The sequence below is a fragment of the Perca fluviatilis genome, chromosome 21 (assembly GCF_010015445.1).
Source record: "Perca fluviatilis chromosome 21, GENO_Pfluv_1.0, whole genome shotgun sequence".
NCBI classification, from domain to species: domain Eukaryota; kingdom Metazoa; phylum Chordata; class Actinopteri; order Perciformes; family Percidae; genus Perca; species Perca fluviatilis.
The window spans coordinates 2,727,461-2,744,960 of NC_053132.1; the positions used below are offsets into that span (position 1 = coordinate 2,727,461).

Genomic DNA, 17,500 nt, shown 5'->3' on the forward strand with positions numbered 1-17,500 from the left:
CTTCATTATCCCGACACAATGACCAGATATCTTGACAGATCAAGGGGAAATAGTTGTTGGAAATAAGAATGTGCCAGGTAGTCATCTGTATGATCTGCTGAAAAGTGTCACAGCCCATAATAATGTTGCAGACCGCTCCTAGACCAAAAGGGTGGAACATATTTTTTTAAAAAAGTTAGCTAGTTTAAATGTGCCAATATCCGTAATCCCAAACACAAGGGTACACCGTTCTATTGAGGCTTTTAAAACAGATACATCATCTGGAAGTAATACACAACGCCTATGATGGCTTCTGATCCCCCGCGCACTCCTAGAGCATTAAGAATGGCCCCTGTATTTAATACACAAACGGCATCTGATTCTCACGCCAGCTAGTACTCCTAGAACCTTTAGTATTACACCAGCCATTACTAAGACTCGTTGGGCTAGTTTTTAATCTTTTCTATTATTACACTAATTTTTTATATTCTACTTTTTTAAACCCTATTTTTATTATTTTTTATTATTACACTAATTTTTATATTTTTACTTTTTAAACCTATTTTATTATTTTTTTTATATTGAGATGTTGTTTACTATTGAGGTGTGTTTTCTTTATTCAACTATGCGAAAAGTCAGTGTTGTATGTAAACTGGTGACATTAAATGAATGTTTTACATAAATTTATTTTATTTTTAAATCTGTTTTTATTATTATTTTTTCTATTCAGGTGTTTTTTCTTTATTCAACTATGTGAAAATGCTGTGTTGTATGTTAACTTGTGACATACATTTTATATTTTTATTAAATTTTTTTTTCCATTGAGTGGGTAATTTCTTCAGGGCATATGAAAATGCTGTGTTGTATGTAAACCTGTGACATTAAATGAATGTTTTACATTAATTTTATCTATTGAATGCATTTTTCCTGTATAATTTGTTTTAAAAATAAAAGGAATGCAAAAATTGAGACAATCGTAAGACATGTATATTCCACATTCTTTATTTTTTTGAAAAAAAAAAAAACATCATTACACCATTTTTACACAATTTTTTTTACCTATAGGTGGCGCATGAACATTGTACACATTTAAATTTCTGATCATGACACACATCTGGATGTATTCTGCTAACAAAATGACTAACCATTGTATCGTTGCATACAAGATTTGGCCCTATACATGCTCCAATACTTTTGTATAAGGAATCTTTTTCTGAATGTGACATAAAAAGAAAACACAGTGCTGTCCACATGTTGTAGAATAATTATTTTGAACTTGTTTTGCTGAATGGCACATCTCCACACTGTTTTTAAGAGGAAATTGCTAATTTCCTGAAGGAAAAAAGGTAGGTGGATGTCCAAAGCTATCAAAGAACAAACCATGCTTGTTCTCTGTAATGTAAATACCTAGCCAGTGTTCACCGGGCATATTACTGGGTTGTGTATTTACAACTAACATGCGCGGTAATTTACAAACTACGGTTTTGGGAGATGATCACATGGCATTACTCCTAAGAAATTTGTGTCTCTATTCATTCTTTTTCAGAGGTACGCTAGTAGGTTCTATCGTATTCATCTTTAGTAATGATCCAATAGGACTTGCCTTCTGTTAGATATTTTGATTACAGAATCAAAAAACGGAATAGCAGATAAGGGTCACAGTCCTCCGAAGGGGGGTTTCTGAACCGCACTTCCAAAGCGAACGTTGCCGTTCTTAATCAGTGAAACGTTTCCTGACCCCCACCGTCGGGTTCCAAATTAAAACAAAATAGCGTACAACCAGACCCAAAATCAGATCGTGTTATGGCTAGTGGACCGGTCTTTTAAATGGCGTCCTGTTGATTCAATCAGTTGATAATATTCCCCGTACATATTGTCCTCTTTGAAAAAAGGGCTGAAAAGGACCGGGCTGGGTGAGGCTGTCCATCTGCATAAAGGCTAATAAATTCTGTATTATAGTTTCCAAAATTAAAGGGTTTACGGGCATACGATCCTGTGTATGCTTCATTATCTACTGAAAGCTATGACTACAAATTTAGGAATCTGTCCTATGAACAGGTTTTTCTTGGTTGCAAACACGTGTGCCTGTAGGTATTGAGAAGGTTTTAGAACTACTCTGTCAATAGCATATTTTGCATTAGTATGCTGTAAAGGCAACGACTATGAGCTAGTCTTACAGTTGGTGCAACTGTTATTTTCTTGACAAATAGACTAGCAGACATTATTTTACAGCGAATTGGACATTCCCAGGGTCATTAGTACAAATTCGTCTTTTGAACGGATGAATTTCAAAGACATGTCAACACCATTTAGCAATAGTTTTTCTTGAAAAACAAATCTGCATGTACTGGTGCTATTAATTCCACAATATGGCTTTCGGATGTGTATTCAACCTTTGTGCCAACCCCTCATTATCGTCTCGTGATAGATGTCTCATCCATTTTGCCAGCTGTGTCCTTACAAAATAGCCCTGTGCTAAATTGCGTAGCTAACGTGTCCTCTCCATAATTCCAGAAGACATTCTATAAGGGCTCTATAAGGATACGTATTTGAAGACTGTGTGATCAGTCTATCACCCAACATTATATCTACTTGTGAAAAAAGACTGCATCAGGATAGTTTATAAAACCTACATCAGCTGCGTTAGCCAACAATGTGCCATCAGGGTTTGTAATCCTTACACGTGTATACAAGTATGAATCGTTAAGGTCTAGATAATCCTCTCCGCTAGCGAAATGAAAAATTCAATAGGACCGGCGTCCGTTAGAGCTGACATTGGGGGATTTCTACAAATGTTGATTTTTCCGATAGATGTTTGTGTATGTCGGTACCGTAAACAGATCCAATTCTGTCTTCACACACTCTTCGGACTGATTATGAATAAACGCGCCATGATTGATTCTGTAAAATTAAAATATGTCTTTTGTCAGGGCCAGAGAGCGCCCGGTTCGGAGCTCTACGCCTGCTGACAGATGCCTTCTTTTGACAATCCTTCGTTTTGGTTGTTGGTGTTTTTATGCTTTTTGTTCACAATCGGTTACGCCCACATCCTGGTGGGGGTCTTTTTAATGCTTTGCGTCTGTACCCACCATTAGCCTAGCTTCCCTGTTGTCTGGATGCCACGGCATTCCTGACATTAGTCTAACACATCACCAATAAAACCACTTGCTGCTGTTTTCAGATGAGGTTTGGCTATATTAAACCCTTTTTAAAAGGGGGGACAGCCATTCGAAATAAATTTCTGAATATCCCCCTAATCCATGTCCGTATTGTGTGCTGGAGCCTATGAATCCCGGCAACTCTCCACCAGCTTGATTCATGTAATAGTGCATATATCTTCCATCATCGGATGTATGCGCTTTCCTCATCATTTCAATGCTGTTTCACAGGTCTAAAATGTAGTTTGACAATTACTTTTCCGTATGAGAAAGGGATGTGTTGGTTCTGATCGTCTGTAGTTCTATTTGAATATCAGTGATACTCGAGCGTGCCAACGATGTGTAGTGAGGACTGTCGTAACTTAGAGTGGGCATACGTTTGCTCTCATCAGAGATATTTATACAACGGAGTAGGGGTACATGACTATCACCGACTAGCTGGTAGTCCACAATGTCACTATAAATAAATATATTATAACGACCCCCATGAATGTCTGCCGGGTGTGGAGCTGCACATTTTAAATGAGGGCCAATGTGAATTCCGAACACAGAGTCTGGAATGAACCCACGAAATTTCGGCCAGGCGCCCTTAAACACAATATTCCAAACCGTCTCCTCCCGTGAAAAGAATCTTATTAGTGATAGGATTGTGTGTCATAGTTATGTGGGCTAGGGTTGGGTTAGCAGCGCATTTCATATTATATTCTTTAACAATGCTGTCGATCGTATTATAAGAACCAACTGTTAGCCTTAGCTTGTTGAACATTTTCGTTTTGTTTCGATGAAATCAACCTTGGCATCATTCTCAGTGAAACTATTCCAGACCCTGGGGGTATTGAATTTCAATAAGACCAACTTCATACGGCTCTTGTAATATGAGTGGTTTAGCCAGCAGTTTTGTTCTGAATTACCAAATCTTATTATTTGGATAAACTAATTGTGAGGCATTACTAGGCAGCGTAACAAAAATCCGTTCTTATTCATAGCTCCAATACCTTTCACTAACAAAACACAATGACTAATATTACAAGACTGTACATTGGACCGCTTTTATCTTACATCAACTATGTCTTTTCAGAGAGCCATGAATTGAATTTCTGAGGCCATCCTAACCATTTCACAAGTACAAGCTTTTACGTCCTGTTTTCTTCCGAGCCAGCACTTTCTCAATTTTAAACACTTTGTTTTTGTCTACAATTACAGACTGTAACTTCGGCCTTCAAAAAGGTACCTGTCACCGGCTCCCCACTATTGTCTTTCAGTATATAAACAGGAGGAGTTCTACCTATACGTTTTGATATTGTAAAAACTCATCTGTAAACGTCTGTTCGTAACCTTACTGACAACACCTCTGTGCTTTGATATCCTACGATTGTCCCCCATCTGAAATTTAAACAGCACTGTTCCATGTGGTTTCAGTTTGTACAGAGTGTTAAAGACAGTTTTCTCATTGTCTTTACATACGGAGGACGGAGCCATTTTTATTGACCTATGGTATGCAGAGTTGTAAGCAGCAACCATATCTTGTACTACCTCAATATAGCAGTAGCGAGTTAACAGCCGTTAAATATCTCCACATTCTGGTTTTGAAAGTCCTATTGAAACGCTCAACAACACTTGCTTTTGTTTCGTTCGATGTGGAAAAATGGTGAATTTTATATTGTGTCATCAATTTTTGAAAAACCTTATTATAAAATTCTTTTCCAGAGTCTGTTTGAAGCTTCTGGGGTATGCGTCCTTGTTCCAATATTTCCTTAAAAGTACGTGTCACGCTACGGCCCGGACTTGTTTTTAAGACATATTACCCAGGCATATTTAGAAAACACATCAATACATGTCAATAAATACTGCACATTATCGTTTTCCGTTGAATATTCAGACATATCGACCAAATCAGCCTGAAATTGCTTATCGATACCATTAACAATCACTCTGTTTCTTGGGAAGTGTTTCAATGCAGGGTGCAGTGTATATGCATCCTGCCTCAGCAGAAACTTTTTAACCGTGGGGATAGTTGGAGACAAGCCGGTACATTCTTTGGACCGAATCACGGACCTCTGTACACCTCCTAACCCTCCTGGGTTGGACGGATCATAGTATATTTTGTGCATAACCTTCTCCATGATTCATTTAAAACACAAGTGAACACATTAGAGTTATGTCATTCTTTTTATTTTTACAAAACACACTCACACAGTCCTACATATGACAGTTATGAAGACAGTGAAACCTATTCTATCATAGATAGCATATTGGCTAATACGGATACATTGCTTTTACTGATTATGAATATATGCAGTTTTGCAAATCCTGTAAGACATCGGTATACTGTTTTTCTTGCACATACAAACTCACGGTGTCTACAAGCATTGTATACATAGTAAGCAGGTGATAAACTTTCAGCATCTTAAAATTACGTGTAATGTTGGCTATGACATCACAAAATGTTTCCACTATGCTCTCACGTGTCATTAACATTGATAATAACATCTGCAACAGATCCTCCCAAGGAGGGGTGCTATGTTGTCTTCTTACAATCACCATCAGTTTTTCTAACCTACTCACAACTGTACGATCTACATCGACACTCTTACATTGGTTAACCCATTCTTAACAGCTAACCATTGGTCTATCAGACGTATTAACACCTTTTTTTACAAAATGTAAATGATGCCTACCCCACGTAAACCATGACGGCCGCGACACCGACGTCATCACATCCGCATGCGTCCTCTGACGGCGATTAGATGCACTACCATATTCGGCCACTAGATGGCGCTTCGCGAAGTGCCGGACGTTCGACGACGTCATACATCCGCTAGATGCGTGCGCGCCCGGACGATTAGATGCACTAACATATTCAGCCACTAGATGGCGATCGCGAGATAACGATGCGGCGGCCGCGTCATCACGCGACGCTCATATCATCAGTTGGCATGGCAGGTTTGCGTGCGTGTGAGATGACGTCACACATGCAGCCGCAAATTTATATAAAAGCGCCATCTTTTTACTACTAACTAAAACAAAAAAACAGTATTGCGGGACCACTAAGGTCTATATAAAAGAGACTTCAGATACAGTATTAGGGGACCACTAAGGTCTATATAAAAGAGACTTCAGATACAGTATTAGGGGACCACTAAGGTCTATATAAAAGAGACTTCAGATACAGTATTAGGGGACCACTAAGGTCTATATAAAAGAGACTTCAGATACAGTATTAGGGGACCACTAAGGTCTATATAAAAGCATCCAAAGAACACCATGTCATGGGACCTTTAAAATGCAATTTCTACTGATATGTTATTTCAGCAAACACAAAAAAATCTCTGAGCGTCTTCCGTGATATGTGACAGCCTTTCGTGATATGGTTATTGCGCCATTTGATATCGCGATGATGATAAAAAAAAAAAATACAATATATTGTGCAGCCCTTACGACTTATGAAATGAAACATTACTCTTTCTCTGCTGCAGTCAGTATCATTAAAAACCACCACAGGTCTGCATGAGTGAAAAATTTAGTTCATCTCTTCGGCGATCCCATTCATGAGCACACTGAACGGGAGAAAGAGTGAAAGATCACTAACGAGCTCGCCGGTTGTTACCATGAGAGGTGTCAAAGAAACTAAGTGATGTTGTCTTTTTTAATAAAAGAAGAGCTCTTCATGCTCGGAGGGACTCATCAGCGCCGCTGAAACGCAATATTTTTGTACCAATTAGGCCGTGAGAACGGAGACTACAGGCCGTTGGATGCAATTTAGATCCACATCGGGGCTTAAGATGGATGAGGGCTCTGGTTTCATGTTCCAGCCGGCAGCGTTTCATGTTTGATTTCACTCCTGTTAACATAGGCCTTGTGTATTCTTTTATTTAACGTTGCTATGTATCTAATCATCGGCTTTTAATGATCTCCTCCACACGCTATCTGCTCAACCTTCAAAGGTTTTATTAATTATGATATGTGCACATCAGACTGCTGTTGACTTCTGCTGCCCGCCTGCAGATTTGTCTTGTTGTGTTGCTCGCTGTCTGAGATGTTGCGTTTTCGTTACTTGTTGTCGTGCATTCTGTGTGTTTGAATGTTGGGTCTGTGTATGTCGCTTTTACGTGCCGACTGTATTAAGTCATTTATTGGATCTTATTTTTTAAGGTTGCCTTTTTAAATGAAGATTTTGATGAAAATTAGCCCACCCCCACTCTGGAAGCGTGCCTATGGTCCTACAGCCCTATGGTCCCACAGCACTATGGTCCCACAGCACTATGGTCCCACAGCACTATGGTCCCACAGCCCTATGTTCCCACAGCCCTATGGTCCCACAGCACTATGGTCCCACAGCCCTATGTTCCCACAGCCCTATGGTCCCACAGCACTATGGTCCCACAGCACTATGGTCCCACAGCCCTATGGTCCCACAGCTCTATGTTCCCACAGCCCTATGTTCCCAGCAACCTGTCTGAAAGTGTGAAGTCTTCTGGTAGCTGTGCTGAGAGAAATCTCAATCATTCCCAATCTTACAGAGACGGAGAGCGTAGGTATATGTAAGGAGATAACATAGGCACAGGCTAATTACTGATCACTAACATGCTAGTTAACATTAGTCAAACGCTTCAGATGTAAAGTTATTCGCTGTCAAAGTGGCGCCAGTAGAGTCAATGGAATGCTAACAGGAGGTGATGACTTGTTAGCATCAAAATGTTTGTTTCTAAACCCAAATGTAGTAGTGTAGATGTCCCTGTGTTGGTGAGTACCTTCTGGATGGTCTCTAGCATGGACCAGCCTCCGTTCCACGGCTTGGTGGACTTCCTGATGCAGTTGAGGCTCGCCATGCTGTGCCACTTCCTGTCCTCCAGCTTCCTGTAGAAGGCGTTGGCCAGCATCAGCACGCTGTCGTACAGGTAGAGGTTAGACACCTGGAGGGAGGGAGGGAGGGAGGGAAGGAGAGAGAGAGAGAGGGAGGGACACAGAGGAGAGAGAGGAGGCAAAAAAGTTAAGTTAAAAGTTTAAAAAAGAAAAAAGTTTCTTTAACTTTGCACTGGCCACATGTGTGACACAGCTGGGCATTGCATCCTCACACTGCTGACACACACACACACACACACACACACACACACACACACACACACACACACACACACACACACACACACACACACACACACACACAGGATGGTGTTGAGATGACAGTCAGCTAGTAGCCAGCCTGTCCACATGTGATCATGTCATCTCTCACCCTGGGCTGCAAAGGGAACATGAAACACACTGTGACAAATCACACAAACACACACACACATACACACACACACACACACACACACACACACACACACACACACACACACACACACACACACACACACACACACACACACACACACACACACACACACACACACACACACACACACACACACATGCCAAAGCAGGGAGCAGAGACCAAATGCAGGGTGACAAATGAGCATCACTCTGTCCAGATGAGTACAGCTGACTGGCATGGAGTACACACAGCACGCTGCCTGAGGCCATGACACACACACACACACACACACACACACACACACACACACACACGCACACACACACACACACACACACACACACACAGATAAAGCATTCATCCTTTTTTCCCCGTCCTCTTTTGGCATCAGAAGGAGAATCATTCATCTGACAGAGAAAGAGAGACGGGAGAAAAGAAACGAAAATTGAAGCAATCTGCGGGACCCTTGTGTTTTTACTGAAATTTATAATCTGTAAAAACACAAAACTGGAACCTGCCGTCACTCCGAAAGTGGCTGGCAGCAGAGAACCACAGGAGATACAGATGAGGCCTGAAACCCCTTAATGTTTATCTAATATATATTGTTGTGCAGACGGCCCCATGGCCAAAAAACATCATGTTCTACTAGTGTAGCTTGGTTGTCTTTTGTCCTCCTGACAAGTCAGATTTAATGGAAACCAAACATCTGGGTCAAGAGGACGAACGTACAATCAGCTGTTGGTTTTGGTACAGCTACCTTTAAACTATCGCAGCCGAACACAATCGGTTATTTCACATTTAAAAGGTGGAACAAATGTGATGAAAGGCTGACAGAAACCTCAACACTGTGGTTCCTGCTAGGGGTGTAAATCACAAGTTCTATCAAGAAACGATATTATATCGACTATTTGACCAACGGTACGATATTTGCTGATATCATAAATTCTGCCACGATATGATTTTGATTTGATTTAATTCAGGCGCGCCCACATCTGTGTTGTAACTCTCAATGCTGGACTCAGTAAACTTTGCTTAAAGTCCCATGGCTGTAATTCTGCACCAAGGCTGAATTTCAGGAAAGAGACCTCAGTCAAAAGAAGGCCATTCAAGTCCAGCTACATGTTCAATCTGTTCAACGCTGATTGGTCTGGTGGTGGCGAGGACCCTAAACTATACACAACATGGCCGCTGTTACAACATCTGGTACGAAATATCCGAAATAATACGAGTTGTGCACGAAGGAATCTCCAGACAGCAGCCAGGATGCAGCAACTTCAGGTACGGCAAAGGAAGGACAGTCCCTGTTTACTTCATTCATGTGTTTACTGGGTTCATGGACTGAGGATGGGAGGAGGAGTCAGCACCATCTCAACCAGGGGATAAAGGATTCGGCCGAACCCCCAAAAAAATCTGGATTTGGTGCATCCCTAGTTTAGTTAACCATAGAAACAGCTAAGTAGGAATATTGTTTTTTTTCTCCACAATATGGGCCTAAAACTAAATATTATTGGCATGTAAATGTAGTCACTGAGTCTCCTTTCAGTTTGCAGAGCACCTGAGACTTTGTGTGTCCTCGTTTACCATTCAGCTGATATTTGAACACTGAGATTTGTTCTCCGACAGCCTCGGTAGCACTCGGTACACCGTGTGTGTGGGCGGGGGAATTTATGAACGTGCTCATGAATTTACAAATGTGTATCAGTGATTTGTAGGATGAGTCAAATGCAGATTCTACACACGGTGTCTGACAGGACTTTTACAGAATTAGAAGAAGTACTAACCCTTGTGTCGTCTTCTGGACCATGCACTTGTTGTCCTTCTGGGTCAGAATTAACACTTCTTTTAGACCGTGTTTTTTAAAATATTTTTGACAAAGTTCTTGATGTTTTTGTCACTTTTTTTCATCACTTTTTGCAATGTTTTTGCCACTTTTTTCCCCATGTTTTTGATGCTATTTTTTCACTTACACCAACTTATTACCAATAGTTTTACACATATTTTTTGGAATTCATATTCAATAAATGTAATGTATAGGAGATTATACCTAATTTTTAATTGATGAATGATTTTGACTAATATTAGAGGAACGGAAGAAGTGAAAGCTTGGAGGAACATTATATTATTTAATAAGTTGTATCCTCTAATTATTCGATGTGTCCCTTCAAATTAATAATTGGTGCCTTTGAACGACTAAATTGTGGTCTTAAAATACTTTGTTTTGTTGCTCTAAAACATTCAGACTGTTCCCTCCAAACTCTCATTATTGGCCGCTTTAATCTAATCTAATCAAAGAATTTTTGATTTCTCAAAAATCTAACTTAATTAAGGTGAGAAATCCCTCCCCCAGCTGAAACAAATGGCCAGTCTCTTACCTCCAGGTTCTGCAGGTATCCTTCCTGGGGGTCGCACAGCAGAGACGAGATCCGGTGGTTGTGTCTCATACAGCGCGTGCTGCTGTCCCGCCACAGGGGGAAGATCTGCCGGATCACCGTCATGCGCCCCAGTGCACTGTGGGTAAGCTCCAGGATCTCTGTGTCGCTGATTTCCTGCAGTGACAAAGTGAAGGCGAACCAAAGTTGCACACATTAGTGGGTATGTTTTTATTATGTAATGTGTATATGGATATTTGAAGTCGAATGAATTTTTAAGTCTTATGTGAATACTGTATATAGGGCTTTTGTTAATTTATTGATGAACGATGTACTTACTGTAGATGTAATTTTTATTATGCAATGTTTTGTGACTTGTGTGATCATAGCCCGTGGGACTATGGATGGAAATTAGCCCTTGGCTACAATCCGGCATGTTTACATGCATGTATTCCATGTTTGTTCATTAACATGCACTGTCCCAATCAAATAAATAAATGAAAAAAAAGTTAGTGACCTCGAGCAGGATTTTAATGCTTCTAGAGAATGCTTCTGATTCACGACATTGGAGGGAATGATCATTTTTGTCTCATTATTCTCGTTTTCAGTGAAAAATATCAAAATGAAAATAGTGTGATTTTTGCGAGGATCTGTACCAAACAAAGATAATTTTGGGGGGCTTTTCCCTTTATTAGATAGTGACACAGTCACCTGCTGTTACCCAAACTCCTCAGTTGTTCAGTGCTCGTGTTTCGTTTTTACCTTCGTGGTATTTTAAACTTTCTTGTGGCAGTGATAGCCAGTGATGTTTCCAGAAAGCGTAGCTTCTGTGGCGCCATTTTGTTGCTATCAAGCCATCACCTCCCGTTAGCATCCCATTGACTCCCATTCATTTTGGCGTCACTTTGACAGAGAATAACTTTACATCTGAAATATAGGGCGTCACTGTGTCCATTATTTTACAGTCTATGGATGCTTCCCGTTTACAGTAACGTTACAGGACTCGCACATTGCACATTGTATGGCAACTGTGTACTTTATTGATATTTTGAGGCCAGTTTAGAAGTACAATTTACACTTCATTTCTGTTCTGTTTTGTATTATCTGAAAACTGTGCAAGGTACTGTATATCTTGTGAAGTTTGAGGCAACTTTATGGTAAGTGTATTGCACTTTATTTATTTTTATACGATTGTGTAAAAAATTTAGCAAAATGACATTGTGTTCTATCCGAATCCAATGTTGCCCATATTTTTAAGCCTATTTTCTATGCTGTATTCTGATAAAATCCACACTTAGCACCACCCAAGGTGATTGGTTTAAAGAAATGCCAATAAACCAGAGCACCCATCCCAGGATGCTGTGAGGACTAGCCAGACCTTCCTCCACACGAAGCGAGACTACTGCGATACCAATTTTCCTGAAGAAAAGGCTGTTTGTAGCAGACAAGGTGTGTAAATGGGTGTGCATTTCATCCTGAGTAACGTTAATGCAGCAACCTGATGAAGAAAATACTGTGTATTTCCTCCACCGAGTTAATTAAGAGCAGTGATCGGACAGTTTTCACACAGAAACAAATGACGGACTGGAGGATTCAAAGAGGCCATTAAAATGCTTCCTTTATTGATGCACACTTTTTAATTGCGTTGACGCTGAGGAACCCAATTATTTTCTGTGAGGTGTAATTATGAATAACCTCAATCTAACTTTCAATGCATAACAAATAAACTATGAATAATACTAATTTTATTATGCTTTATAACACAGAACATAATAACAGACCATGACTTAAAGAAGAGTTTGGTTTCTTCTAGCATTAAAGGTCCCATGGCATGAAAATTTCACTTTATGAGGTTTTTTAACATATAATATATGTATATATAATAATATGAGTTCCCCCAGCCTGCCTATGGTCCCCCATTGGCTAGAAATGGTGATAGGTGTAAACTGAGCCCTGGGTATCCTGCTCTGCCTTTGAGAAAATGAAAGCTCAGATGGACCACTAAGGCCTATATAAAAGAGACTTCAGATACAGTATTAGGGGACCACTAAGGTCTATATAAAAGAGACTTCAGATACAGTATTAGGGGACCACTAAGGTCTATATAAAAGAGGCTTCAGATACAGTATTAGGGGACCACTAAGGTCTATATAAAAGAGACTTCAGATACAGTATTAGGGGACCACTAAGGTCTATATAAAAGAGACTTCAGATACAGTATTAGGGGACCACTAAGGCCTATATAAAAGAGACTTCAGATACAGTATGAGGGGACCAATAGGTAAGATAGTTCTGCATTAACTGACATTTTTATACGTATAAATAGTATTGTCGGCCGTAACTGATCTATCCGATTGTAATAAGTGTTACTGTTGCTTGCTCAGGATGGCTCCCCCTATAATCACCTGTGCAGGTGGCATGGTCCAATTAGGGGAGGCTGAGTTAAAAAGGGCTTCTGGAGAAGAAGCCTTGATGAATCTTGGCAGCTGGCTGTGAGGTTGCCAGTTTGTTTGTTTGCTGTTATTTGGCCTCAGTTTAATATTTTGAAGTATGGTTTAGTGTCATTTTTGTTAATAAAAACACAAACTGAGCACTTGAAAAGCCTCCTCTCCAGTCGTCATTCGTGACACCGTTATCCAATTAAAAGTGAGCCTTGGATTGTAAATTAAAGTCACGAGGATTTGCGGCTCATTTGTTCGAGAGTTTTGATGACAAGTCTTTCTGTCAGCTTTAAAGGGTTTAAAGTCAAAACTAATTTTGCATTCCAGGTCGTGTACTTGCAGCCAAGACATTAACGATCTGTCTGCTGCGTTTGCTGACACGTATTTACTTTCTCTCGTGTCCATTCCTCTCAAGAAGGAAGACATGTGAGCATCAGTTCACTTATCATTCGGTGCATGTTTGTTTGGTTATCAGACTTCCAGAGATGCCTCGGTGCTGCTCTCCTCTGCAACCCAGGTTTGAATAACCTATTTATGATGTTTGAAACTGGACTGAACCAAAGATCAGCTATACCAAGGCTGCCCAATTTGGGGCCCGCGGGCCAAGTTTGGCCCATGCTCCCTTTGTTTTGGCCCACTATGGCATTTGACATGCTCATGCTTATTCTCCTCTTATTTTGAAAGTGCTGTAAAACCCTAATGACTATAAAACATGCATTTTGTGCAGATAAAAAGTGATTAATCTGAGTTTTACGGCAATGTAAACCTCCCTTTAAATTAAATACATACGTTTTATCTCCAAGGAATTACATGAATTATGGAATTCTTCAACATTAACATTTATTTTTGGCCCGTGGCCTTCCATCCAGATACATTTTGTCCCTTCATAAGAAAGAATTTGGGCACCTCTGAGCTATACTAAAGATAGCACATTTCAATTAAGGTTGGGTACCTACGCAACCGGTAGGAATCGGACCGGATTAGAACGCAAATTTCGGTTCCTCATTTCGGTTCCACTTAATGTGTCGACTGAAATATTTTCCCTCTGTCGCTCCGAAACGGACGTAAAAATATCACAATATCACACTTTCTCTGTAGTCTACCGTTAGCTAGCTACCGTAAATGCAGGCACCCACCCCCCCATCCGAACCTGCCTCCTTACCAGGAAGCAAAATTATGAATCCAACTATGGCCACGCCAAGACCCGCCCTACGAAGCAGCCTGATTGGTTGGGGTTAGGCATTTCACCTCGGGTGGTTAAGGTTAGGATAGCCGATTGGTCAGGTGATAGGACCTGAACAAATTGGGTTACGTTACCTTGCGTAAGCATGGACGCCTGGCCAATAAATGCTATTAAAGGGCTGGTCTTGGCGTGGCCATAGTAGGTTTCGTAAATTCGCTACCAGGACATTTGGCGCTCTTCTACCTTCTCACTTTAATTCCTGCTTTGCTCCCATCAGAACAACTACGGCCACTAGAGGGCGCCGCCACTAGAAACGTAAATATAGTAATATAGTTCAGAATGATGCTGGAACTAACGACCAATGGGAGCGTTTTTCTAATGGTTTTAAGGTTTTGTGAGACTACTACATACACGTAAGATGAAAACAGTAAAGACAGGCAGTTCTCATTTTATCTTAAAGTGTTTTATTTTTTACAACAGCACAGCCTCTGGGTTAGCACACAGCTGTGATGCGGGGGGGTGGGGACTCAACGAGAGAATCAATATTCAAACTACTTTCTGTCGCTCCTCGAACACAAATTGGAGGCAGAAAAGGAGTTGCAATGGATGTGATATTACAGGAGGGCGGTAATGACCTGCATACAGGCGCAGAGAGGAAGATGGTGGGGGTGAGCTGAGGATAATGGGAATCACTGGAAGGATCAGATAAGAGGTGTGGACGGCAATTATTTTCCAAGAAACAGGTAATGGCGTTCCTGACTTAGATGGGACACTGTGCGCTGTTTACTGCAGCTTATTCAGAAGCAATGAGGCTTCAGATAATAGAAAAACACGGCATGTTGAAGACTTTATCATAAACACGCTGTTAGACATCATTACACAACTGCTGTCAGACACTAAAAGTCTATCGCATGCTTGTGGCTCATTCTGTTGGACAAGATGGATTTAAGATGGAGGAACAACATTGCCATTCTAAGATCGTCACGACTAGCGGGATACAAAATGTAGAAGTGATGAGAGAGAGACAGAGAGAGAGAGACAGAGAGAGAGAGACAGAGAGAGAGACAGAGAGACAGAGAGAGAGAGAGAGACATTCCTAAAGAAAAAAGGTTTATCATCTTTAAGATAAGATAAGACAGTCTCTCCAGAAAAACACGATTATGTGATCGCATAATTCAACGCATAAACAGCCAAAGTCTGCATTTTTTTCAAATACCCCGCACTTTCGTTGCAAAAAAGTCCCATAATATACAGTACAGGCCAAAAGTTTGGACACACCTTCTCATTCAATGTGTTTCCTTTTTATTTTCATGACTATTTACATTGTAGATTCTCACTGAAGGCATCAAAACTATGAATGAACACATATGGAATTATGTACTTAACAAAAAAGTGTGAAATAACTGAGAACATGTCTTATATTTTAGATTCTTCAAAGTAGCCACCCTTTGCTTTTTTTGATAACTCTGCAAACCCTTGGTGTTCTCTCAATGAGCTTCATGAGGTAGTCACCTGAAATGGTTTTACCTTCACAGGTGTGCTTTGTCAGGGTTCATTAGTGGAAGTTTTTCCCTTATTAATAAAAAAAGCAAAGGGTGGCTACTTTGAAGAATCTAAAATATAAGACATGTTTTCAGTTATTTCACACTTTTTTGTTAAGTACATAATTCCATATGTGTTCATTCATAGTTTTGATGCCTTCAGTGAGAATCTACAATGTAAATAGTCATGAAAATAAAAAGGAAACACATTGAATGAGAAGGTGTGTCCAAACTTTTGGCCTGTACTGTATCTTAGCAGAAAGTTGAAAAATGTTATCGTGTACTTCACACAAGAGCAGCCATTTTCCCCTGTTGCCATGGGAACGTTATGAAGTGACGTAATTCCGAAAAGCAGGGTGTTGGGGGGGAAATCACTTTTATTTCTGTTTTTCATCAAAGCGCAGTTTTTGCAAGTTCAAGCAATTTCATCGCATAAAATTGCATAAATATCATATATAGCATATTCCATCGCTTTTTTTAAGAAAACGTGCCGCATAATCAAGGCTTTTTACCCCGCAACAATCACAAAAAAACTCCGCATTTTTCTGGAAGGACTGATAAGATAAGATAAGATAAGATAAGATAAGATAAGATAAGCCTTTATTGTCTCCTATAGGAGAAATTCATCTTGGGCAATCAAGAGAAAACGAAATGGCAACACATAGCGCATAAACACACAGTTTTTAGTTTTTTTTTAGATTATTTTTGGGGCTTTTAGATTAGATTAGATTAGATGATTCTCTATTCATCCCACAATTCACTTGTTACAGCAGCAGTTTTTCTACAATAAAAACAAACCAACAAAACAACAGACAATGTGCAAAAAGTAATGAATGAATGTAAAGTGACATTATATAAAAAGTATTGTAAAGTAAAGTCAAGTAAAGTGAGATGGCCATACTACGAAAAATATTGTAATGTAAGTGGGTAATTGACGTGAAATTAGATTGAATAATATGTAATTGAATAACATAGCAAAAGTAATTAACCATAATATAAATGATATTGAAGTGTGACCATAATATAAATTTAAAAGATTTCCGCCTTTAATTTTTTTTGACAGGACAGCTAAGCGAGAAAGGAGAGAGAGAGAGAGAAAGAGGGGGAAGACATGTAGGAAATATGTAGTATCTGAAGATTTACAACTTTGGCTTATTGTTTCTGCTGGTGAACTTTACCCCATTTTGGTGAAACATCTGGAAAGTGATACCAGAGGGGTCCCTAGGACAGAGATGTCCTTATTTTGGACCAGTTCCATGTGCATCGTAGCTATTGGCCAATATTCTTACCATACACCCCCACCTTATGATACACAAAGTAAAGGATATATACCATGTTTTAAAAGAAGAAGGGCAGAGTGACTATTTTGAGAATTGGCCTCTCCAGATCTTCTGCAGGTTCTGTAAATTGATGCTGAATTCTTTGATGTAATAAACTTTTATAATCAAGAACAGTGTCAGCGGATTCCTCTCCACACATCATCACAGCATCGCTACTAAAGACGCCACTAAATCATCACAGGTGGGCTTCGAACACTGAACCTCTGCGTCGAGGCATAAACCTCTCAGTACA

The 17,500-nt window shown here is 40.0% G+C and overlaps 1 protein-coding gene across 1 annotated transcript in view; it reads right to left on the reverse strand.

Moving 5' to 3' along the window:
* LOC120551580 (glutamate receptor ionotropic, delta-1-like) overlaps positions 1-17,500 on the reverse strand; it is a gene marked incomplete at its 5' end in the record, with an annotated part of 570,300 nt that overhangs the window by 4,164 nt on the left and 548,636 nt on the right. The window contains 2 exons of the mRNA XM_039789066.1: positions 7,889-8,050; positions 10,767-10,940. Of these exons, the coding sequence (XP_039645000.1) occupies positions 7,889-8,050; positions 10,767-10,940 (336 nt within the window). The remainder of the gene's footprint in view (positions 1-7,888; positions 8,051-10,766; positions 10,941-17,500) is intronic.